At 37.7% G+C, this 25,625-nt stretch overlaps 5 protein-coding genes across 5 annotated transcripts in view; 1 reads left to right on the forward strand and 4 right to left on the reverse strand.

The window, feature by feature from the left end:
• LOC133850772 (ATP-dependent RNA helicase vasa) overlaps positions 1-25,625 on the reverse strand; it is a 95,090-nt gene that overhangs the window by 39,227 nt on the left and 30,238 nt on the right. The gene's annotated exons all lie outside the window — the stretch shown is intronic.
• On the reverse strand, positions 411-3,996 carry LOC133850312 (suppressor of hairless protein). Its single transcript, XM_062286371.1, has 4 exons — positions 3,208-3,996; positions 1,645-2,525; positions 1,369-1,576; positions 411-1,308 (listed from the first exon to the last, which is right to left on the reverse strand). Exons 1-4 carry the CDS (start codon positions 3,592-3,594, stop codon positions 988-990), a joined length of 1,797 nt encoding a protein of 598 aa, XP_062142355.1. The 5' UTR covers positions 3,595-3,996; the 3' UTR covers positions 411-987.
• On the forward strand, positions 4,346-5,333 carry LOC133850331 (anamorsin homolog). The gene is made up of 3 exons (XM_062286394.1): positions 4,346-4,581; positions 4,651-5,147; positions 5,209-5,333. Exons 1-3 carry the CDS (start codon positions 4,446-4,448, stop codon positions 5,320-5,322), a joined length of 747 nt encoding a protein of 248 aa, XP_062142378.1. The 5' UTR covers positions 4,346-4,445; the 3' UTR covers positions 5,323-5,333.
• Positions 5,348-7,338, reverse strand: LOC133850322 (protein yellow). The gene is given in 4 exon segments (XM_062286383.1): positions 5,348-5,695; positions 5,697-6,107; positions 6,182-6,587; positions 7,110-7,338. Coding segments are annotated over 4 exon segments (1,305 nt in total). The 5' UTR covers positions 7,334-7,338; the 3' UTR covers positions 5,348-5,431.
• Positions 8,480-22,666, reverse strand: LOC133850303 (gamma-aminobutyric acid type B receptor subunit 1). The gene is made up of 16 exons (XM_062286360.1): positions 21,854-22,666; positions 19,854-20,108; positions 16,236-16,370; positions 15,975-16,145; positions 15,701-15,917; positions 15,464-15,629; positions 15,157-15,400; positions 14,949-15,098; positions 13,252-13,394; positions 13,064-13,187; positions 12,884-13,000; positions 12,610-12,817; positions 12,283-12,539; positions 12,074-12,211; positions 11,810-12,011; positions 8,480-9,966 (listed from the first exon to the last, which is right to left on the reverse strand). Exons 2-16 carry the CDS (start codon positions 20,103-20,105, stop codon positions 9,944-9,946), a joined length of 2,547 nt encoding a protein of 848 aa, XP_062142344.1. The 5' UTR covers positions 20,106-20,108; positions 21,854-22,666; the 3' UTR covers positions 8,480-9,943.

Below are 25,625 nucleotides of genomic sequence, written 5' to 3' on the forward strand. Positions count from 1 at the left end.
GCTTTTTGGGGCTGTGAGAAAATTCTGTTCCCTTTTGTATTACAAACGGAAACAATGCGGCGTTATATGTATACTATTTCTTGACATTGCGTTTTTTTTAATAGCAGTTAAAAATTCAAATCGACCAACCAGGTGTAATTAAAGTTGAAGAGGTAGCCCACCGTGGGAAGTGCTGCACTTGTTTCGTTTGTCTTAAAGTGTTCACACGGCAAGGCAATTTTTCCCATGCCGATTTAAATCAACGACTTTGAGGGCTGCTGTGGGAGGACGGTTCACGGTGGGGACAAAGTTGGGTACAGGAGTTAGGTCAATTTAACAAAAAAGATAAAACGAACATTTCAGTTGACTTTACAGCAAAACATAAAGTCTTTGAAGTTTTTCTATTTTTTGTTTAATATATTTATTAAGTTTACGACTTTCTTTTAGATCTTAAAGCTATTGTTTTTCAGTTTTTTTTTTTTACAAAATTAGATTATTTGCCGTTTGCAAATATATATATAAAGCCGGATTTACATTGCTCTCAACTTAAGTTAATTATTGAAATTATTCTTTCATGTGTGGAATGTGATATAAGAGTCATTTTATATTAAATTGTTTATTATTTTCGGCTACAGTTTAGTTTTAATAAACTAAATGTGTACTTAATTAATGCGCAAAATAAACCCAACTTAATCATACATATATTATCGAATGTCCTCACTATAGTATATAAATGGAAATTTAATTAACGTTACAGTTCATTTTGCATGTTTGTAAGGTCTTTACAACTACGTATTATTTACAATTATGTTTCGCATTTACACATCTATTGGTACCAAAAGGCCATAGTAAATAAAATTCGTCAAATTTAAAGGAGAATATCGAAACGATGCGCATTATACTATACTAGGAATGCTTATACAAAATAAATATCTGCTACAAGATGATTAAATAAGTAGACATAAATAAATGTATGTTGAATTGAAAGTGATAGCAATAATGCAGGACTCAAGACAAGCCACTCCCATGACTATTCCATTGCACTTCCGAGATAGAGGGTAAAGTTTGATGAGACTGCTGCTGCTGTTGTTGATGTTGCATTCCCTGTTGCAGACTAGAACTGCTTGCTGGTGAACTGCTAGTGTTGTTATTATTGTTGCTGATACCTGTGATGTTGTTGTTATTATGACGCGTTCGCATTACATCCTCAGCCTGATTACAGTGTGATCGTGGACCCGGCTCCGGGGTATAGGTGAATGTGAGGCCAGTGGCATATATTATGCCATCATTGCGAACCAACGAAATAGGCACCTGTGTTGGCTGTCGCACCTGTAATATACGAGTGATTTTGTAACAAAAACTTCATTGTTAGATTCCTATAAATCTCACCCAGAGCCATTCGCCACGAAACTGTGAGATTTCTGGAACTACGCAAAGCAATGTTTCCGTACATCGATACATTGTTTCTGCCTCGACATCGCCAAACCAAACCTGCAAATGTGGCGTGAAATTGTCTCCACTTAGTTCTAACATGGCGACATCGCCACCTCCATTGAGATTCAGCGAGTTAACAATTGGGACAGGTGTAACTGGAGATCTGATTATTGATCAAAATAAAAGCATTTAATATTTTCTCGTAAATATAAATTAATTTGTGATACTCACGCAACTGGGCCCATGCCCTCGTAGAACTGATATTCCGCCTTATCGGTAGATATAATTGTCCAGCAGGCACCGTCGTTGATCATTTCTTTGTTAGGCTCCTTTGGACACGGCGTTGCCTGAAATTGAATGATCTTCTCTTGCGAAAGGCACAAATACATCCGATCCGTATCCTTCATGTAGAATGCGCACTTATGCAGCTGCGAGACGGGATCATCAGCCTCAAGCAGCGCCATTTGCTTGTCCACTTTGCGAATAATCAAGCGGGGCAGGGCCATGCCAGTTACAGAACACACTAGCTTTACAGTAGCGCCGTAGTGAATGTAGCCATCACGCACCTGAAACTCCTCCGATTCTGACTCATTGTCATCCAGAAGATGTATCGTAAATGCGCCCCATTGTGTTGATGATGCATGAAAGTGCCCATTCTCAACATGAAGATAGCGGGTTGATACTGTCTGCGAACGAAGGCGATTGAAGAGGGCTACATTTGTGCCACTTGCTATGCATAGGTCGGCGTTCTTCAGTGATTGCTTCTTCTTGGACGGCTTTGAAATGACCTTAATGCGTTTCGAGTTGAAGACTCCAATGTCGTGGCCGTTGCCATAGAACATTTTAACGGAAAGCATGAAATGCTTTCGCTTGTCTGAGTCCGATATAAATAGTGTCTTGGCGGCACAGTACTGCTTGCCATTGAGATCCAACTGTTGCATATCCTGATCACTGCTACCAATGCCGATAAACGCGCAAAGTTGTGCACCCTGCTCTCCTTCGCCCTGTTGGAGCATTTCTTCATATCGTCGACGCCACCCACTGCCAAATAGATAAATGCAAGGCGGTGGGCAAAAGAATCGCTTCTCATTGCCATAGGATTTTTGAGCCACCTGCAAAGGTAACAACCATAAATTAGTCAAACAACTTAATGGAGGCAACAAAACAAAATTTTAATCAGCACTTCGATTATCAACAGAGACAAATCGTAACAAATCAGAAATTGTAACCACAGCAATGCAGTTGTTAAATTTACGTATAATTAATTTCAATTATTTTATTGTGGCCGCCGTTTGAAAAATTTGCGTGCAGTCAAGTGTGAAGGATGCGAGGCCTGGACGGCGGCCGCTGCGCTTGAAGATAGCCGCGACAACCGCAAAAATGGCCCACTGTAGTAGTAATTGGAAGTAGAATTCACACCGCAAACCCCCACACACTTTGTCGCTATTTTGAGCATGTAAGGTATGGATTTTTAACTTCGTGGGGTAAAAATACTATTTAACTGTAACTTTCTTATTTTTTTTTTTAATAGTTTATCTCAATTAAAAATCTATGTAACACGTTACAGTTACCAATTTTCTCTTGGCTAGCGTCAACAGAGCAGATGATACTTAAACTCAAGAATAAACTAGGACAACATAAGCTGCAGCTTCTTTTGTAGCAATTTCATTTCAAGAAACCCTATTTTACTATTTACTATCATTAATTATTTATATTATCTGCACTAGAATTGTGGGGCCGATAAAATATTTGATTTTTCTCTCTTAAACCAAACAAAGTTAATCCTTAACGTACCTTGGCGTGAAGTATGACTATTACCATGTCATTCCGTTCTCGCATGTATTTCTCCATGGCGTCGCGTGTCAGCTTCTTCTCCTCAATATGAGATCTATATGGACCTGGAACAGCCACCGGCAGCATAGAAAGCTGCATTTGCTGTTGTTGTTGTTGCTGCTGTTGTTGTTGTTGATGATGCACTTGTAGTTGCTGTTGCTGCTGTTGTGGCGGCGGCGCATTACCCAATCCAAAGTGCGGCATATCCTGACTGTGGTGGTTGTGGCTGTGCAGCTGACTCTGTTGCAAGGAATTTGTATCGCTGCTGGTTGCGGCTGCGTGCTCGTAGGCAATGGCGGGCGGTGCGGCGACAACGTCGTTTAAATTAAATTGGTTGTAGCTCTTCATTTATGCTCATGCTGTTTAAATACGTATATGTCGTCTTTTCTTTTTTGGCAACTTCTTTTACACTTTGGCACTTATTCTAGTTGTATTTTGTTCGTGTACTCGTATCCTTATTTGCTTTCACACAACAGAACAGAACAGCACACAACACACGCAGCAGCAGCTGTCGTTTCTCACGGTTTCACTTTCGATGTTGATGCTTTATAGAATGTTGTTTGCTTGGCCTATGGCCACAATTAATATGTTAAGATTAAAGAGGGCGACTATGGTTGCGACTCAAGCGCGTTGTGGCTGCCTGCTGTTTAAACTTGTAACTAAACAGTGGAAACTGATTTGTAATAAATAAAAAGAACCGACCTAACAACCAGCAGCAACTACTAAACAAACTAGGGTTGTTGTTAGCGTGACCGCAACAAAAAATGTAAAATATACCAAAAATTCTCAGATTCTGGTGCTTTTATACCGAAAAATCTTACACTAGTTATCGTTATCGGTCCGCCTATTGAAATCATCGTTATGATAAAAATAGAAAAACTTTTAGCTAAAAATGGTGCAAGAAACTTAAAATTTAATTATTATGAATAATATTTAATAGAAATTTCGTATGAGCAAATCAGGAATGTTAACTAATTTATTTTTTAACGTACCCAAAAACTGTCTATATATAGAAATTCAAAAATTGAGTTGGCGCTTGAAATTAAATATTTTCGATAGTTAGTGAAGCATTAGTTCAATGACAAGAAATATCGCAATATCTACTTGACAAAAGCAAATTAATGTTTTGCTCTTAAAACAAGTTGGCATCCCAGTTTGTGCAGTAAAGAATTTGTAAAATTCTATAATAAACAGCAACAATGGATATATTCAAAGGGCTTAAAAAATCATTATACATATGGACAGACAGCGCTGATTTGGATCTGCGTGTGGAAATCTTTAAGAATTCAACTGGCGGCGAGGTAGCTTTGGAAAATGTGCATCGTCTTTCTTTTTTGTAAGTGTTAACTTCAGTGACTCAGCTTGTTTCTTGCCAATAGTTAGTAAATTGCTTACCTCTTTTAGCCTCTTACGCCAACTCAAGCTTCGACTTAATTGTTATAGAATGCGCACAGCTGACTGACAATTATGTAAAGCTACTGCATATGCTCAAGCCGAGTGGAAAACTTCACTTGATTGCATACATTGGCACTGCAGCAAGTTTGTTGCAGGAAATTAAGTTGTCCGGATTTATCAATTGCAGCGAGGATTCCGAGGCCAATACGCTGACCGCTGAAAAGCCTGGGTATGAGACTGGTTCTTCTGCTCGACTATCATTTGCCAAAAAGAGCAGCAGCGTGAATGTCTGGAAAATTAGTGGCGACGACGAGGAACTAATCGATGAGGAAGGTCTACTAGATGAGGAGGATAAACAGAAGCCAGATCCTGCTGGTCTCCGAGTGTGCAGCACCACGGGCAAGCGTAAGGCATGTAAGAATTGCTCGTGCGGACTGGCCGAGGAGTTGGAAAGCGAAAAGTCCGCGAAAGCAGCAACAGAGAATGTTAAGTCCAGTTGTGGCAACGTGAGTAAAGAACCATTTGCAATCCGAAGAACCATTAACAATATTTTTTTTGACTATATAGTGCTATTTGGGCGATGCATTTAGATGCTCCACTTGCCCCTATCTAGGCATGCCGGCATTCAAGCCTGGAGAGAAAGTGCAACTGGCCGACAACTTACTGAAATCGGATATTTAGATAATACAAAACAGAATGCAGCATGTGGATTTTTAGTTTTATTAAGAAAAACGAAAAAAATGCTTGTAAATAAAAGAAAACTTTGTAAATGGAGCGCCTAACCATTCGCTTATTCGCATGGAGTGCCTTTAATTAGATCCTTATTCTTACCAGTGAGTATGCGATAGTTGACTGCTGAATGATCCAGTTCTTTGTATAAATAAGTGGGCATTCTGTCTGAGAGCACCCATAATGAACCATCCTGGTCGACCTTAAGATCATTGGGAAACACTAAGGTATGCGAATCGGAATCTATGAGACCCTGGTTATCGGATGTATAAGGACGATTAATATTCCAGCAAGCGATGGCATCCTTGTTCACTTGTGTGTAAAAAAATGATGCCCGTATTTTTGTCATAAACCTCCGATGTGGATTGTCCATTCATTCCGCGATCGCCGACAAATTGGAAATCATAGTAGGAGTCACCACCATTGACATGAGATTCGTTTTGAAGGACGCGATTCGAGACCTTAAACTCTTTCGTGCTGGCAAGCGCATGGAAATATACGTCTTTGGTATGGTCAGCCTTCAACGGACCGACTGCCATGCCGAACACACCATCGGTCCACTGGAAGTTCACGCCTCCCACATTAAAGTCGCCGTGCAGTGGATCGAAATGGAAGTAGTTGTGCTTAACACGGTATGATTTGTTGTCGCGCAGGGAATATACAATGACGCCATAGGCGCCCAAGTCCGGAACATAAGCAAACGCATCTTCGCACTGATCGCGCTCAGCATCAACAATCTAAGATAGATGCGGGGAAGAGAGGAATAAAATTAACTATAATGTTTTACGAAGTCTGACTTATGGATACGTACAATATTGGCAAAGAAGGTGTCTTCCTTCGTCTGGTCGGATGGTAAGGCAAAGCGACGCAGCAATTTATCTGTCTTCAGATCAAACACCAAAATTGTGTTGGGCGTGATTTGCTTAGGATTACCCAAGATGTCAGCGAGACCAGTGTCCAATATCCACAAACGATCACAGACGTCCACCTGAATGCGAAAGGTGGAAATAATAGTAGAATTGTTCTCTAATTGTATCTCAGCATGCTGCGCCTTGTCGGCATCGAGTCGACCTCCAGACGGTGTATTCTGTATCTGGGGCGCCACTTCAATTGGCAGCTTATTGGCTTCCCAGCTTGGATATGGTCGCAGTTTGGGCGACTTCTCGTTCGTCGATAGATCAATGTAGTTTAATGTGGCTGCAACTCCGGCTTTCCATCTGAAAAACAAAATGACAAATAGTAATATATGTATTTTGAGACAGGGTGAATCGAATTTTGATCAAAAGTCGTGTTAATATTAAATAGGTAAATCCCCGTTGACGTCATAAGAAGAAACTTAATGGTTAGTGTAGAAAATGATGCACATGTTACCTGTTATTTATCCATGTAACCATTGTGTCTAGTAATTTATTTATATGTTCTCATATTTTCATAACCATATACATAATTAATTTAAAATTCAAAGTGCTTTGTCAGTGTATACTAGTGTGTTGTTTATTTGCAGATCGACACACATACATACACGCATACATTATATCACATACATATGTATGCATAGTATGCTGTTTGTATTTGTGGGCTCAGCCAGTGAGTAACCATCGACATGGTAACCGGTTTTCCAAACCAAGTACCTTTCGCAAAAGCCCGATTGAGGCGACCAATTACAATAACGATTAAAGCCAAAAACAAGAAGTTGCAATTGGCAATGCATGTTTATTGCTTGCTGTTGCCTCTCTTACCTTGGCACGGTGACAAAGATTTTGTTTTCCCAACGCTCTAAGCCGAGTGGCAAATTGTTCTCCTCAATGTAATGGCCAGTTCGTTTGGCCTCTGCCTCGGCTTCTGGGCTTGGCCAATCGAAGGTCAATTGTTTCCATGAGAAGCGTTCCTCCAACTTAGCATTGACGGCCCAAGAACAGCCAATGCTGATAAGGCACAATGTTAGCAGTTTTGGTGAAAACATTGCTTTTCGTTTCTGGTCGTCGTCGCTGGAGCCGATATCAAAGTCTATCACGTTCAAGTCGAGAGCGCTTACTGCATCACTTGAGGTCTGTTCGCAGCTTAATATGTTATCGAAAGCTTAAAGCTTTTGCCCAAAGCTCTTGTAAAGTAAGCGATGGCGAATCCCGAGCTCAGTAGCTTGTGTAACGACAAATGCAGGGAGAGCCGGTAAAATTAGCATAGCCGGAAAGAAAAAGTAAAAATAAATACAATCGAATGTAAATCTGTAAATATAATTTGTTTTCAAGCTCGAGTATTTGTAATGATTTAACTTTAGCACTTTGCTATTACAAGCTGTTAGAATAATTGTAAATAAAATTAAAAACTAGATCTGTATTCTAATTCAATAAAGATATATGTTAATTTAAAAATTTTCGATATTTACATAAAAATATATGGATACCTGTTACCCCTTGAGAACAATAATTTTATATCGTTGAGATGAAGTTTGATCAATTTGTCAAAGAACTGACTTTCGCCAAAAACATTTCTCTTATTAAGGTCGTAGTCGGAGAAAACATGCAACATTTGACATTCGTTGCTTTTAATATAAGACAATTATCTGCAATCTGGTTTTACTTTTTATTGGTTTTGTTTTGTGTTTATTCAGTAAAATTTTCATATATTTATAATCTTTAAATTAATTCGTTAATGTTACTTTCATAAGAACATACCGAGTTTTCTTGCTTCATATTGCTACAATTGTTTGCTGCCATTATTTTGTTTGTTGTCACTAAATAAATAAATAAATATTAATCCGGTTTTCTTTACTCATACATATATACGACAGTTAGCTTTGCTAAAGTGTTATTTATTTTACATTTAACCATTCGGATTTTGTGTTGTAGTTGTAATTCTGACTTCTGGTAGTTTTTTGTGACTGAGCTTAACATAAGAATAAATAACCAAAAATATTAAAAAATTGTTTGACTTATGTGTTTCGTGTTTAACTTTGAGTAAAAATTACAATTGTAGCTTTGATCGCTTCCAATTTCGTCGGAAGAGATTGTAAATTAGCTTAACATGCTATATACAATATACATGAACATGTTTAAAAATACAGCTACCCTAACAGCGTTCCCCTATATGAATTACGATCAAATTAATCTACAAATTCCAACGATTCTTAACAATATTAACTAGAGATGTCGTTTTTGCATTGTATAAATTTCCTTTTGCTCTTTAATTTTCATATAAATGTATATGTGTATATTTTTATTAGCTTAAGTACTCGTAGAATGTGTGTGTCTATAATTATCCATTATTTGGTGTGTATAGTTCTATTGTATTTTATTTAACGGCTTATAGTTTAAAGTCTTTCATTTCGTAGGAATTTGATGTTGTCTATTAATGTGTGTTTCATGATAATTTGTTTATTTTATTACAGCTCTTTTCGTGGTGAATTAGAGTAATTGAATAAAAAGGGATCCAATTGGATTTATTACATTTTTGAGAATTCTTTTCAGTAGGTTTTAGGTTTTGCTTTTGTTTTTTACCTTTTAAAATAATGTCAATTCCTATTATATTATATAATGATGCATTTAATTCACATACGTAATTTTATAAATGCAATTTTAGAACTTACAGTGTGTTCAAAAATTTCCTTTGCTTTTAAATTCCTTTCGTCCATTTTCTATATATATAACAGTAGATAAAAATCATAATGTTGTACTAGCACATAACACCCCCTCCCCCAAATATAATTTATGCATTTATTACATTATGATTACACTAAACTATGCCATTATGTATTTCATTATCTAAGGTTTGCTATGTGTTCGTTTCCTGGTAGTGCTACCTGTGACTCCCAAAAATGTAAGCTACTAAAACATTGTATTTGAGTGCATAAAGAGTACATGTAGTATGTAAGTACGAGAGTTTTTGGACACGCCCTAAATTTACACACACATATTCGGACACATGATCTATACAAAATCTAACACTAACCTAAGCTAAGTAAATACACCAAACTTTCTAGAAGTCCGGTTCTAGAGTCTAAGAGCTCGTATTGGTGCGGCTGAACATAAATATAATATGTTTGTATTTAAATACGAAATGGAAAAGGCCGCCTTGGGAAAAGTTGTGTGCGAATGTGTGTATAGCTCTAGGAGATAGCACTGAGCAAAAGAGGTTTATGGGAAAATACTCACTAAACAAGACCATATGTATGTATCTAACACAACAATTTGCTTGCTCTCGCAATTTAAAAATGACTAAAGTTTAACATGATTCAATTTATTAATAGTTTGGTATGACTTGACTTAGTCTTTGTGAAGGATTTAACTTAACAGACTAACGATTTTAGTAAATTTTCCATATCGTTAATATTAGGTTCCGTAAGTTTATAAGAATTTTTTTTATAAGTAGTTTCTAAACACATTTAAGGTACAATACATATTTCAGTTATTTCTAAAAATTGCTGCTACCAATTTTCTTATTTAGCTCAGCTTAAAGTTGATACAAAGTTTTTCAAGTTCATACATGTACATGCATACATACATATTTATTAAATGTACTTTAGAAGCTTCTTTGTATAATTCACCTATCACGCAAAGGAAATTGACAAGTTTTTTCATGTACGGTGCTCGTGAGTATCTGCAAGAAATATGTAAAGATTGTGTATAAAAATTTGTTCAAACTTAATTATCATATTTTAAGTAGGTTTGCTTGAAAAACAAAACACGAAGGCGAGCTAACAATGCATTTAAACAAACAATTATGTTATTATTATTCAAGGATAAGTAATAGGAATTATTTGTATGACAACTAGTACTTTTTTGTATCAAAAGCCGAGACGAAAGAGCCATGTCTGTCTCTATTACCTAGATCTCAGAGACTATTAGTGATATATACATACATACATATTATATATAGTTGTAGGTTACTGCTTAGACGTTTTAAATTGCAAAATAAATAAATATAATAATAATTAAAATAAATAAAAGACAATAACAACAAATAAGAAAGTTACAGTCGAGTGTGCTCGACTGTGAGATACCCGCTACCCATTTTTAATAAAGCAAAATATTGCGGTATCATTTTCAAAATATACCGAAAATACTAAAAAATACCAAAAATATACCAAATGGTATATATGGTATATCGGTATAGTACTGCATTCAAAATATACCATAGGCGGCTCAATATACCAGATTGTCAGCCAAAGCAACTAAGACCCCTAGTAAGTAGGCGTTTTTGCCCATACAAAAGTATTTCTTTAATAACTTCCACAATTTTTATCTGATCGCAACCAAATTTTCAGGAATCATAACTATTACAGTAATTATTGCATATACCAGCTTTAAAATTACGCTTGTTATTCGATTTTTTTGATTTGCGGGGGCGGAAGTGGGCGTGGCAAAAATTTGAAACAAACTTGATCTGCGTGCAAACATAACAAATGCTGTCGAAAAAAAATTATAGCTCTATCTCTTATAGTCTCTGAGATACAGTGTTTCATACGGACGGACGGACAGACGGACATGGCTATATCGTCTCGGCTGTTGACGCTGATCAAGAATATATATACTTTAAAGGGTCGGAGATGCCTCGTTCTACCTGTTACATACATTTCCTGCCGGCACAAAGGTATAATACCCTTCTAACCTATGGGTAGCGGGTATAAAAACTGAAAATTATACTAATTTATAGTGAATTAAATGTATAACTGGCATATATATGTTTACAATTTAATTTCTTAAATTATTTTATTATTTTTTGGGGATACTCCCTTTAAATATTCCCTTTTATATAAGAGAAATATTATACGTTCTCGCAGCTCAAAAATTTTTAAAAATTGTCCTTAAACTTTAAGTACCTTTAATGGTTTATGAAAGTTTAGATAACATGAGCTTGCTAAATAAAAGAACTAATTTTCAGTAGAATCTTCAATATTTTGAATGTCGAAATACATAATTTTGGTATACTGTAGGTACTCTAAGTTACCATTTTTAAATGGTGATGCCACTTTCTTTTTGTTTTTATTAAAAATGGGTAGCTGGTCTAGTGTTCTTGACAGTTATACCCGCTACCCAAAGAGTAGAAGAGTATTATAACTTCCAGCTTCCAGCAAATGTATGTAACACGCAGAAGGTGTCATTTCCGAGAAGTGCTATGTTAAGTTGAAGACTAAGACTAAGTCTATTACACGCCCAATTTAAAGCTAGAGTCACATACAATTAGTATTATATTGTTTATGACTTGGGTTCGAGCAGATAAAGATGGTAGAAGTTATTTAGAAGCCATAGCTGACAATTTGGTATATTTTGTGTTATATTTTAATAATAATATCGCACGGTTTTGCTTTTACTGCAAAGAGGACAGTCGAGCAGTGATTATTCTCTTTTAAAAACCTCCGAATATAGTGTGGAACGATGCATTCTTGCACGATGCATTCTGCATGCTGAATTAAAGTCTTTTATTGAAAGACGACACTTACCTTGTGTGATCGCGAGCGTAGCTGAGGGCGTTGCATGGGCGGATGCAGTTGTGTTGATGATTGAAGCTGATTGAGGCTGCATTGCAAGCGATGTTGTTGTCGTGCCACCACAGGCACCCGATGTGGGATTCAGTTCTGTGCTCTTCGTATTGACGTCACGTTCGACAAGCCGTTGCCGTAGTACTCGTATCTTTTCCTCTTTCTGCAAAACGGACATCAATTTGTAAAAGATCCGCACTTAATAGCATTGATATCGACTTTTACCTGGGTTATTAATCGTTGCAATTCCTCGTTTTCGGTTACTAATTTTTGATAGCGTTCCTCGTCTTCTTTCGATATGGCCGAGTCTGGATTGTACTTTGATTCTGCCTTATCTTTCGGATGTCGTATGACCTCAATAACCTGTCGAAGGTGTTTTTCAAATTTGGTTTGCGTTGTGATCTTTTTTTGAAGAAAGTCAAGGTCTTACTTACTTTTGGCACAAATATCAGCAGCATGCTTAGGAAACAACAGAATATCACAGCTAGTGCAACAAAGGCGAATGAGGCGTCCTGTTGCGATGCAATGACCATGCCCACGGGAGCTGTTATCAGGCACAACACGACCACATTGTAAATGCTCATACCCACATAGCGCGAGTCGTTGATCTGCTTCACTTTAATGGATCGCGTCTCGTAGGCCAAGAATAAGCCAAATACGAGTATTAGACCCTTAAAGCCATAGACTAGTCCTGATCGGTGGAATGACGCATACCATTAGTATAATCAAGTGATTTATAAATCGCGACATTTTTATCATACCTAACCACATGGAATTACGTTCACTTTCACAATGCTCCAGCTCTGGACGTATTTTAATATCATCAGTTGTAGATACTGGATCTTCGAGTGGGAATGTTTCAAGTATTCGCTGCAGCGGATCAAAGATCTGCCAAGACAGTAATATCACTAAATCTATTGATAAGAGCCCCGAAACCATGGTGTATAGCTTCCAAGGTTCCACTTTTTTCTATGCATAAGGGAAAATATTTATTAATAGTCAATATGTATTTGTAAAGTTGAAGACGTTTGTTACCTTCGGGTCAGTTTTTGCTTTTGTTGTAAATCGATGCACTCGCCATACTTTGCTGAACATTGCGCCATACGCAAGTGTAAAACCGGTGGATAATAGCCAAGCTCGAGCTTGACAAATCTGGGAAATATTTTGCATTTTAGTCTGTGTGTATGTTATTAATATCTTTGAATGTTTGTTCACCTTTGGATATTCGTGAGGGCTGACAAAACGGCCATCTATGCCCAGTAATATGACTGATATTAGACAAATGATAACGCCAAAGAGCATTATGGTATTGCAGACCGGATGTGAAGATTGTATAACTCTGAATGCAGAATATGTATAAGAGGTACATTTAATGAATAAACATATCACTTTGAATTAATTACCTGCGATGCTTATTCCATATGTTGAAGATGATCAGAGCAAAAGCTACAAAGATGCCACAACTAGAGATTGTCCCCATGCAAACGAATAATGGCAAAGAAACCGTTCGCAGCACATGGGTAACAATTGTGCGATCTTGAGGAACCTATAGAATGTTAGAAAAAATAATAATTGGTAATGATTTGCCATTCTTTAAGGAATAAGAAGAGTATTTTGAAAACATTTGTGCATACGGGAAATGTGTAAAACAGACAGAAGATGTCTTGTGTATATTCTTGAACAACAAAATTCCAGAATACGTTTGTCTTACATTTTATCCACTTCTGCTCACTCAAGTCGGCTGAATCAAAGAATAAACTAGAATCCTGAGCTACTAGTACTTATGAGTACTACAAATTTGGTTGTAAGAAAAATATCTATTCTGGATCGGGGCATTTAAATCAAAATCAAAATTAGGCATAAGCCACCAGCAAGAACAACTAACTTTATATTTCGATATTTTTTCCTTTTGATATGTTTTTTCTTTAGAACCTTAAGCAACTATTCGAATGAATTGAGGCATTTGCAAATGGATTAGGTATGAGTAGTGTATGGTATTTTACATTTTCTCCAAGATAAATTCCATAATGCCTCGTTTTCTCAGCACAGCAACTCGTCTTTTCTCGCCTCGTTTCTATTTCTTTCAAATGATCGCAGATCAAGTTAGGTTCAAATTTTTGCCACGCCCACTTCATCCCCCGCAAATCAACAAAAATCGAATAACAAGCGTAATTTTAAAGCTAGAGCTGCGAATTTTGGTATATATAATAATAGCAATAGTAGTTATGATCCCTGAAAATTTGGTTGCGATCAGATAAAAATTGAAGTTATTAAAGAAATACTTTTGTATAGACAAAAGCACCTACTTAGTAGGGGTCTTAGTTGTTTCGATTGTTGTATCGATATACCAAATATACCATTTGGTATAATTTTAGTATTCTTGTAGTATTTTTGGTATATTTTGAGAATAATCCCGCAATATTTTGCTTCTATGTAAAATGGGTAGCTAATATCCCGATATCTCACAGCACACTCGACTGTAGCTTTCTTACTTGTTTCCATTTATTGCTGTGGAAACGCCAAAACGGGAAAGAACTGAAAGTTTAATAAACGCGAGTGACTGTCGAAACGGGGCATGAGAAAAAAACGCAAGATACTTGAGAAATGTGAAAATATAGGACAATATTCTTCCGCATCAATTATCACTAAACGGAGCTCACCACGGTATAAAGATTACTACAAAATGTTGATTATGATTTTACATGCGCCAAGCAATGCAAATTGCTCTACTGATTTTCATACAATAAATTGCTTCAATTTTTTTATAATTTTATTGCTCACTTTTTATAGTTTAGTGGCAAAAGCTTATTTACATTCGGAGTAGGTGTCTTGCGTTAGAACCGACGCACTGCAATTTTAACTTTGTCTAAATTATTGCAGAGGAAGCAGAAGAGTCCTGTTTCAATTACAAATCGTTATCATCATTATATCGACCTTTATAACTTCACTTATCACTGAAGAGTATTTCTGAGTTTACGTTTTCCCAATAGTTTTTGTATTCGTGTTTGTATTTAACTTCACAAGATGACTTGTTAGTTTTGCATTATTATTTATTATTACTTTTTTGTAAAGTAATATATAATATATAGTTAAAGCTCACCTTGCCACCAATCCATTGTTCCATATTTAGCCAAGTAAGATTATCCAGCTGGGTGTCGTAATATCCTAGCTTCTCATATTTCCCATTTACCATCTGTTCGATTTGAGTGAGGGCTATACGATCGCCCTGTGAGCTGAAGGCAACCACTCCCTGGAATTATAGTCGTATGTTTATGTTTAGAAACTCAGTTTGATCTCAGCACATTTACCGATACGCCTAAAAACTGGGTTGAGTTCATGGCCGCATAGATGTCATCGGCGATTTCCTTGTCCGTGTACGTGAAATCTCTTAGCGATTTCTTTCTCGAAGTTAACCGTTCCATTGTTTTGTTGAAAGCTAATGCCACACTCCAGACAGCGTCGTAAGCCAGCGGCGCCTCCTGGTAGCCTTCTGGATAGCGGTCATGGTTAATGTCATAGCCCTCATCAATAAGGGCTTGATTCAGTCGATGTCTGCAAAAAAAAAATATATATACATATATATAAATGCACAATAAAATGTTGATAATAATCTACCGAAATTCCTCGGCAGTCATGCCGGAAATCGTTGTCTGATTGTTCTGATTCCACATGAGCGCCTCAGTTGTAAGATGTCCCTCTGCGGCGATTCTCATTTGCTCCACAGTGCAGGTAATGCCCTCGTTCTCCAAGTTTGCCTCGTACCAATTGTCCTCGTACCAACCTGAAAGAGGTGAATTTAAAGTGAATACAATCATGTGCAATTTGTTCCTTCAAAAATCTTGTTCGTCTCACCAATAAAAAACCAAACGTGTGCACGTCCGTAAAGCTGTTGTTTGTATATCTCGCAGAGAACTCGTCTCGCTGCCACCACATAAAAAAGACCCACAATGATGCGGGCATCTTGACGTCTAAGATTACGCACGGCGTCTGTTGGATCGGATAGAAATGATTGTCTAGTTACGATTTCGACGCCAGCTTCCATGCAACGATTCTCGAGATCCTCTACAGTCTATCAACGAAGGAAGAGAAGTCAATAAGTTCAAAATTGGATAGTTAGCTTCCCTACCGATATGAATACTTCTTCGGCCTGTTGTAAGATTGCCACACGGGACCAGCCGAACTTTTTCATTAGCTTGATGCGCGTGGGATTGTGTACCGTTGCCGAGGGATGCGTTCGGAACAGTGTTGGAAAACGCTTGCGATCGGATAGGGCAGGACTTGAGGCTCCATAACAAAGCTGCAATAATACCGCGATAAAATGTGTAATTTGACGTACATATGTAGGTATTAAATGATTTGAACACCGTATTGTTGGTAATGTACTCACAACAATTAAATTCCACATTTTGGCTGCCTCTGCCACAGTGGTGCACACAGTGCTGCATCCTGCCAGCAACATCAGCTTTTGCGGCTTGTTGTAAAGTAGATTATACATCACACTGGCGCCCAAACCAGGTTCACACTAGAGGTAAAGTTTAATTTGAATTTCCAGCTCCGTTATATTGCCAAAGTATGATTTTTATATTGATCTAAGTACTTAGCTTACTCTACTAGCCATAGAAATAGTTATTCATGTATTAAGTTTAATAATAAATAAGTAGAAATGAATAATTTCAACGTTGATCTATATAAGGCTGCAGTCTCATGTTATCGACTGTGAGATACCCCTTAGTAGACTAACTAAACTTCCTATGCTAACTTCATAAAGAATATTATATACATACATATGTCGGCAATTACGATACTTGATTAACTTCTAAGTTTTCATTTCATCGCAATTCAACAATCAGGAATCAAAAGGCTATAGTTGTTATTCTGTGTACCTAGCTTTAAAACACGCCTACTATTCGTTTGTTTTCGATTTACGTGGGCGGAGTTGGGAGTTAAAACAAAATCTAAGAAGTGATGTACAAAACGTTGCTCTATCAATTAATATCTTTGAGATACAGTAATTCATACGAACGGGCGTCACACAGACGGACAGATATGGCTATATCGAATCAAATCGTCTGTTGGCGATGATTAATACAATGTGAATGTGCATAAGTAATTTATGGGGTCGAAGATGTATAGTACAAAGTTATTGTCATAAATAAAAAATTTTAATGTTGTAATTATCCACTATTTTAACCTAAAATTTGCATATGCGTGATTCAGATTTATCATTTTTGTTTTTAAAACAAGTATATAAGTTATGATAATAATAAAATTAAAATATAAAGAATCACTTTTTAAAAAAATAATCTAACTTCAATATCGTGGATAATTTGTAAGCTTTGATAATAATACATTCCATTCAAAAATGAATCCTTTTAAGCTAATATATTTTTTTTAATTAATGGATTTTCTTGAATTATTATAGAATTTTATTTTCTTTCTGTGCAGCGCAGAGTAAACTTATCTTTCCTTCCTCCTTTTCATTCAATCAGCTTGCTCCATACAGAATGACAAATCTTTATCTGATTCGTATTAACGGTTTACACAATTCTTAATTGATTTTTGATGTTGTCTACCATTAATTAGATATGGAAAATGGAAAATGCACTCATTTGCATTCGCAATAGCGGAAGTGTTATTCACTCATTTGCGACAAAAATGAAATACTCATTTTCGCTTTGTTTTCAGTATATTAAGTTTCGGATTGCGTGTAAAAAAACGTTGTAATTGTTGGGACTCGTGTCTGCTTAGTGGATCAACTTTTTATGTACGCATTTCATGTTGTTCTGAATGAGGGCGACATCGAGTAGGAGAAGGGAGAGTGGGGGATAGAGGAAAAGAGAAGAATGTGTACATATTCCAGGACATGAATAAATCCTAGGCTTGCCGCATTATGAGCTCTTGTTTAATAATTTTAGTAACATACAGACGTGTGTTTTTCTGCGTTGGGACATTTCACACATTAAAGTAGGTCAAGCAAAGGGAAATAGCGACTGTGAGTGCGACTGCGAACGCAAAAGTAAAAGTAAAAGCCACAGCCAAAGCTAAGCTAAAGCTAAAGCCGCTGTCAAAGCGTGCGGCCTTTGCCGCTTGTCGCATTATGATGGCATGTGATGGGTTTGGCAATGATGATGGTGCTGTGACACGTAGAGGGCACAGCTCGGAGATGCCAACTAATTATGCAGCATTTAACGGAAGCTGTTTGCTAAGCTATATATTAGCAGAGTAGTCAGTCGACAGTCGGCAGTCGACAGTCGTAAGTCCTGAGTCGACAGTCAGAAAAGTCTCTGTTGAGCGTGAAGCGCAGCGAAGTGAACCGAACTGAACTCAACTTACTATGTACATACACTTTGTATGTGTTTGTGAGTGAGTAACAGTGTCGGTATATAATACATGCTATGTACATATATGTATATGATAATGTGTGTTTGGTCAGGTTTGACTGTCAACCTTGAATAAAAATAGCTCAAATGATGGGCTCAACGCAACGAAGTGACCTCATATAGTATAAAACTCAAAACAAGTTGTTAAGATTTCGTTCACTTAAAACTAATGAGGTCCGCCTATAAATAAAGATACATAAGGCTCTGTTATTGTAACTGTAAATGTAAATGTAAATGTATGATAACTTTAACTGTAACTGTAACTATAACTGTATAGCAGTTCCAAATTTACTTTCGCTCTATTCGTAAGAGCTTACGAGTGCTGGCCACAAAGCGGAGCACCGACAAAATATCGTGCAAGCTTGCGACTAACAAACTATCCATTAATTATGACATATGACATTTATGCCAGTAAATACACTTACACAGGCAAGCATATACAGAAGGAGAACGTTCACATTGAAAAGACCACATAAGTGAGTTGCGTTCCTGAAATCAACTACTACATAAAACCGTTCAAATTTTGTATACTTTGAAAAATCCAAATCAGCGGAAAAACATTCAGAGGGAACCTTATTATAGTTTAGTGGTAATAAGAAGATACGCTTCTGATAATAATGTACATATGTATATATCTCAGGTATATAAAAATGGAAATCATAATGATTACGATACTAAACTGCTTCTCAAATAACTTGGTAGCTATTCATTCCAGTGCAACTAATATTTTTGGAATCATTAAGTTATGAATTTGTGTACAAAATAAATATTTCTGTGGTAATTATATTATATTTTTCGATTTGTGCGATGAAGGACATTAAAATCTAAAATAAACTTCATCTGCTTTCAATATAAAATGAAGTCATCAAAATAAATACTGTTAATAATTGATTCACAATTTTACATGTTTTCGCTTATCGGTTTAACCTACACATTAACAAGCTTTTATAAAAAATTCATTTTAACTATAATAAACTTAATTTTAATCCTTTGCTTTTTCCACAATCTGAGTGACTAATGTTGAATAAATGAATCGCAAGTTTGTGCTCCAGTTAATACTGAGATTACAACGAAGACACTTTACTTTATTTTACTATTATGCTTTGCGTTCATGTAAATTTATATTAATAAAACAATTATTATACATAAAAAATATGAACATACAGTTTACACAGTCCAATTAAGACTTTGATCAAAATTAGGAGAATTTGATTTTGAGAAAACCCTCGTCGAACACCCTTTATGCGCAATATAACAAAAGCATAATAAAACGCTCGCTGCTGTGTCTTCCCCTAGAGAAATATGCTAATGAATGCCAAGTTGCCCCTCCTCTGACTACGCACCCTCGGTGCTTTCTCGGCGGAACCATTCGAGAAGTGACAAAACGGAAATGGTCACAAAAACAAAACAGAAAAACTATGTTAAGCAACATACTTAGGTCGCACCCAAGGGATCCCAACTAGTCGCACATACATACATATATACTTTCAGATACTCATATCTACGGATTTAAATATTGTGAGTATAAATGGTGATCTGTGGCAGCTTATTTCAAGGGTATTGTGTTATGTAGTACATAGTGGGATGGTTGAATATATAGTAAGTAATGTTACATGCAGACTCACCTCGCTGTCGTTGCTGTGCAGGATGAGCTTGAAACCTGGCAGCAGATTTGGCTCCTTGTTGACATCATCCAATGCCAGTCTTGCGGCCGGCATGCATGCCTGCCCACCCTGCCATCCTCCTTTGCCCGCAATGGGAAAGATGCCGCCGATATGCAGCTCATCCGGCCTACCCGCCTCGCTGCCCTCCAAATGCGGCGAGCCGATCAAACAAAGCAAAAATATCCAAAACGTAACAGCACCATCACTTGTCATATCCTGTTGAAATGCTCAAATGTGATTACCGCATCCGAATACCAGAACCAAACAAAACGACATTGGATAAGGGCAATCAAGAAACGGGAAACGGGGAACGGGGAACGGTCAACGGTCAACCAGAAATGAGAAATCACAAATGTGAAATGAGAAACCGAAGAAGGCCTCAAGCTATGTTTTATGTGACTCTTTGCTTTGGTCTTGCTTACATCGAACCAACCCAATTTTTACGCGATATCCAATTTGTTATAAAGCTTACTTGTCATGCCCTTTAACATTATATTTCTTCCATATTTTTAAAAATCCATTTGCGATTTTGGTACAGAATGGAAAAATACTTCATAGTATACGAAGTGTTGATTCTGTGGCTCTATCATATAATTTGATAAACTATATGTGCTTAACGAAAATCAAATCTTATCCTAACGTATCAATATGTACATTATGTATCATATATTTCATAACCCAGCGGGTACTTTTTTAATATAAATCCCAAGTATGTATAACATATTTATAGTATTATGTTACACGATTACATTTCGTATATATTTTTACACGGCTAATTCGGTGAAAGGTCAACATGAACTAAAAGCAGTTGTTGCAAGTCGACTATATTCGTAGTGTTTCGTTTTGCTTATGTGGTTTTTAAGGCTTTTAGGCTGATATTTGTGGAAACCAATAAATAAATAATTAGATTCTATTTTCTGCTGATTTTGTTGTTTCTTTCTTTTTGTTTTTAGTGTTGCAAGGTCACTTTTTGTTGATTTTTTGGGTGCTTTGGCAATTCGTTTTATAGCTTTACGACTAACCATACACGCTTCGTCTTTCTCTTGTTTTTTAACCCCTCTCTCCATCTCACGCACTCTACACGCTTTTGTCGAACCGCAAAACGTCTTCTTCTATACTTTGGCAAGCAATTGCTGTTTTATATGTGAAGACCAAAACGAAGACGAAGACGAACAAGAAAAAGAAGCAGAAGCAGAAAAAAACAACAAAATACATATATTCGCCCTTCTCCATCGTGGAGCAGGCTGCTGCTTGTGCTCCTGCTATCGAAATCTGTTTCGCGGCGGTTTTCTCCCCGCTACTCTCATTGCGCGCTTGTCTCTAACAGTGTGAGTCCGTGTATGTATTTGCGTGTGTGTGTTTGTGTTGGACTGTGAGGCACAGTAGATACACACAGCCACTCTAAACACGCCGCACGCGTGCACAGAATATGACCGTTGTGGTTATTGAATGACAGTGCTCTCGAAGGTAGGCAAAAATATATAATATAATATTTTGGCCCCTATTGGTAGGCAACATTACTTGTTCGGAATTGTTTTGATACGCGCGCTCGCTCGATTATCGACACCTTTCGACAGACGACAACGACAACGACATCGACTCTGTAATCGGTAATCAGATGTTCCACGATTTCTAAGTACTACTTGGTACGTTGTCACCTGGCCTAAGGGCTGTGCTTAGTTTTGTTTTTGATATTGTCGCAGGTTTCGTTGCAATTTACTCCTTGTGGCGGCTGCTGGTTGATGGCCAACTTCCGCTGACCTAGTTTCAGGTATACGGGTTCAATAATTACGCGAGAAGTGCGAATGGCACTTTACCACGCTTCACTACCTCAATCCTCAATTTGGCATGCCTTAACGCTTTGACACTGCTCTGGTTTGCTCAGTGCAGCTCAGCTCATCTCACTTCATTTCACTTCAATTCACTTCACGTTACACTTAACTTCATTTCATTTCACTTACTTTGCGTATGCCGTTTAAAAATGTGTTGCGATTTTGTTGGTTGCTGCTGCTGATGCTGCCTTGGCCGGCACGTCAATTGTTTCATAAGATACAAAACTTTTTGTGAAGGCCCAAAAACTAAAACTCAAGCTCAGTGGTTGTTGTTGGTATTATTCTTTGCACTATGTTGCTGTTGGATTGTTTGATGACTGCGCACTACAATCGATAATCCGTTGCACAAATGCAGCTTAGCGCGTTGGTATTGGCGCAAATCCATTTTAATGAAATGCCGTAAGCCGAACAGATCATCCTTAAATGATGATTATTAGTTTGCTTTCCGCTGCAGTTGCAGCTGCATTTGTTGCTACTTCTGCAACACACGGCACCCACGACAACAACAACAACAACAATAGCCGACGGGGCGTGGAGCTTTGCAAAAGCTTTAAATTGAATTTTAAATTTTTTATCAGCTACGGTTTTTTTCTTGCTTTCTATTTTTTCCCAATCTAGATTTTTTAACGATAATCAAATGCTGTAATGTACGACATTTATGTTGAATTTTTCACACTTTTATTATTTCATTAAATTTTAAATAAAACTTTTTGCGTCACTTGTCGAGTTTAGAATTTCTATCATATTTGGCAAACATATTAATTTATATATTAATTCACACTCATATATACACATATAAATGTATATATATATACAGAGGTTGCAGTTACTTCACTTGTTTTATACACAACTTTTGTAAAAAATTTTTTCGCATTGTATTTCGGGGCGAGGCGCGTTGTTTTGTGTTCGCTGCGTTCCACATGTATCCGACGACTGGAACTCCATGACTGACATTCACACCGCCAACTTTAGCTTGGCAAGCGAAAAGAGACTTCGCGTAGGCATCGCTGGCAGCAGGCGGAAAGGCAGCGCTTAAAGCTTTGCATAAGCTTTTCGTTCGGCGTGCCTTTATTGCTGAGCGACTGGAAGTAAACGTCGCTCCGTAGCTTCCAGTTAGGCAAATGTGTCTAAGTGTTGGTAAAGTTTGATTTTAGTGGGCGCGAAGTTGATAACAGTCAATTGTGAGCACCATAATTATGACCAGAGGCCACTTGGCCAGGCGCTCACCAGACCAGACTTCAGGGTGTCAGGACTTTGCTTGTGTTTCGTGTTCCAAAAACAAAATAAAAAAAACAAATATGGGCTTGCTTTGGAGTTGTGGAAAGAAGAGCTTGTGACCGGCTTTTCGTTTTTGAATTGTCAAACAGCAGCGAAGGACGACGATTGGCTTTAACTTATGGCCAATGTCAGCGCCGTGCTTGGCGTTTGTTTTGAAAGTGAAAGCCATTATTATTGGCCTAGCTTAGCCTAGCTGGCCCCATCCAAGCCTGGCGTGGCATTGCATGCCAAAGTTTTGAGGTCGTAAGACATCCAAACATGCAAACACGCACAGCTAGGCAGCAAGACCCGCGGTAATATCCATGGGCACGGACACGGACACGAACACGAACACAGGCACGAGCAGGAGCACGGACATGACCAAGGTGAGGTCCTTGTCATTTAACTTACTTGCCGAGTTGACCTTTTGTCGTGTGTGTGCACTTCACAACAAGGCAGCCAAATAACAACACAAAACACAACAACAGACCAAGAAAACAACTGCATGGTGGCCAGTTATTTCCCAAATGCCACGCCTTAAGCTAATGTCCCTTGTAGCACACACACACACACACACACACCCATACGCACACATACCGAAGCATTATAATAGTCCTCGCCGTAACCCTAATGCTGTCCTGGCTCGTGCATGTTTGATGAGCTTATCAAGGCTCAAGCTTATTGAATTTTAAATCGATATATTTCCGGTTTAGCCAATTAGTTTGCTATTTGGAATGAATAAATCAGGATTGCAACTGCAAAATAATACTCAACGGCAAGGATTCAATTTGCGTATTATGTAGCCAAAGAGTAAGTACACGCATTTGAATGTAAAATCAATGATAGTCAAATTATAGTTGACTCACTTTTGAGTTCGGGTTACATTGCTGACAGAGTTAAAGGATTCAATAGGGCCAAGACCCGACTATGTTTTCAGTTCTGATGATCCACAGTTAAAACTTTATTCAAGATTAAAACCTTTGTTGATATTCATATTAATCATGAATAAAATGAATCACTCAAACATTAAAGACAAAGTTCAAGTTTTTCTATTGGACAAGAACCACAAAAGATTAACATACTCTAAGCAGGGCTCTGTTCTCTGCTCGACACATCCTGCAAGTCCTGACACACATCCCTCTGCAGAGGGACGTGCTGACATGCATACACACACACACACACACAGATCCTTTTAAATTGTTGCACGCCTCGTGCTTGCCCATCACCCCTTGAGCTCGCCCTGGGGCCAATCCTTATAAAAAGTTTAGCACACACAGGGAGAACAAGGAGCTGGCGCCAAAGCCACCGGGGGAGGCAAATAGCGTAAGAGGAGCACAACAAAGGCAAATGCCTGGCATGCGTTTTTCACATTGTTCTATGCGGTTGAATAAACACAAGTCGTTACAAAACACACTCATACACCACTCTCCATACACATTCACATCCAGTTATGCATTTCACGAGGTGCACACACAGAGACGCACACAACACACTGACACATATACTGACTGGCGCATAGACACTTATTCGCTCGCTTGCCTCGACAGGCTTACAGAATAAACATTGCGGTGTGTATTTTGTTTGTACCCATTGCGTATACGTAACGTAAGGCCACTCATCTTCCTATCTTTCCCGACTGTCAGTGGCCCACGTTGACACATACACACACACATACACATACGCTCAGACTCACTGCATAATATGTGATTGTGTATGCTGAAAACTCAGCTGCCCGACAAGCCATTGTGCAAAAAAGATTTAACCCTCTTCGTACTTCAGGATTGACCAAAAACGTGAAACTTGTAACCGAGATAAGTCCGTATCTAGTGACTATTGTAGTTAAATACTTTTTGTCAATGTGGCCGATAACTGAATAACATCTAAAGGAAATCGTCTCTAAGTAAATTACGTAATGAAGTTTCTGAATTCAATTCTATTCTTCTATTGATAAAAGCAAATAAAAAGTAAGAAAGTAGAATATTCATATGTTACATATGTAACTTTTTTAATTTAGTTTAGTTTACTTTATTTGTAATGGCCTTTTTTTTATTACGTGCAACGAATAAGTAGCCTAGAAATGTAAACAACAATAAAGTACTATATGAATAGAACAGTTATAAACAAAGTTTATATCATTAAATTTAGTAATGCAATTGAAGACAACCTTCTGTCCTTAAAAGCTTAAGCGCTCGCACATTTAGGGCCTGAAAATACTGTGTGCTGCATATGGGTTAAAAGTGAACTAATTTGCATAGACCGCACAGAACAATGCGCAGGCGGCTGCATGAGGTAACAAAAAGATTCATTAGGGCCAATCAGTGCAAAGCGTGCACTGCCAAGCAGGACGAGCAGAGAGAGGAGAGAGTGAGATGAGGCGTCAGGGCTCAGCGAAAGCGACAAGGGACAAAGCTGGTTCACGAGCCAGTACGAGTCGTGTGTGTGTAAACAGTTTTGTTGTTTGCCTTCTAAATACGCACGTTCTACTTTAAACAAAGCGTACTATACACATGCACACAACGTGCACAAACACACACACATGGACTGGACTGTTGTAAACAATTCCTCTCCTCTTCTCTGAACTTGTGTGTGAGCGTGTGTGGGTGCGTGTGTGCAAAACAAATTTAAACTTTACGCCCAAAGTTTA

This window comes from Drosophila sulfurigaster, chromosome 2L (genome assembly GCF_023558435.1).
Source record: "Drosophila sulfurigaster albostrigata strain 15112-1811.04 chromosome 2L, ASM2355843v2, whole genome shotgun sequence".
In the NCBI taxonomy this organism is placed as follows: domain Eukaryota; kingdom Metazoa; phylum Arthropoda; class Insecta; order Diptera; family Drosophilidae; genus Drosophila; species Drosophila sulfurigaster.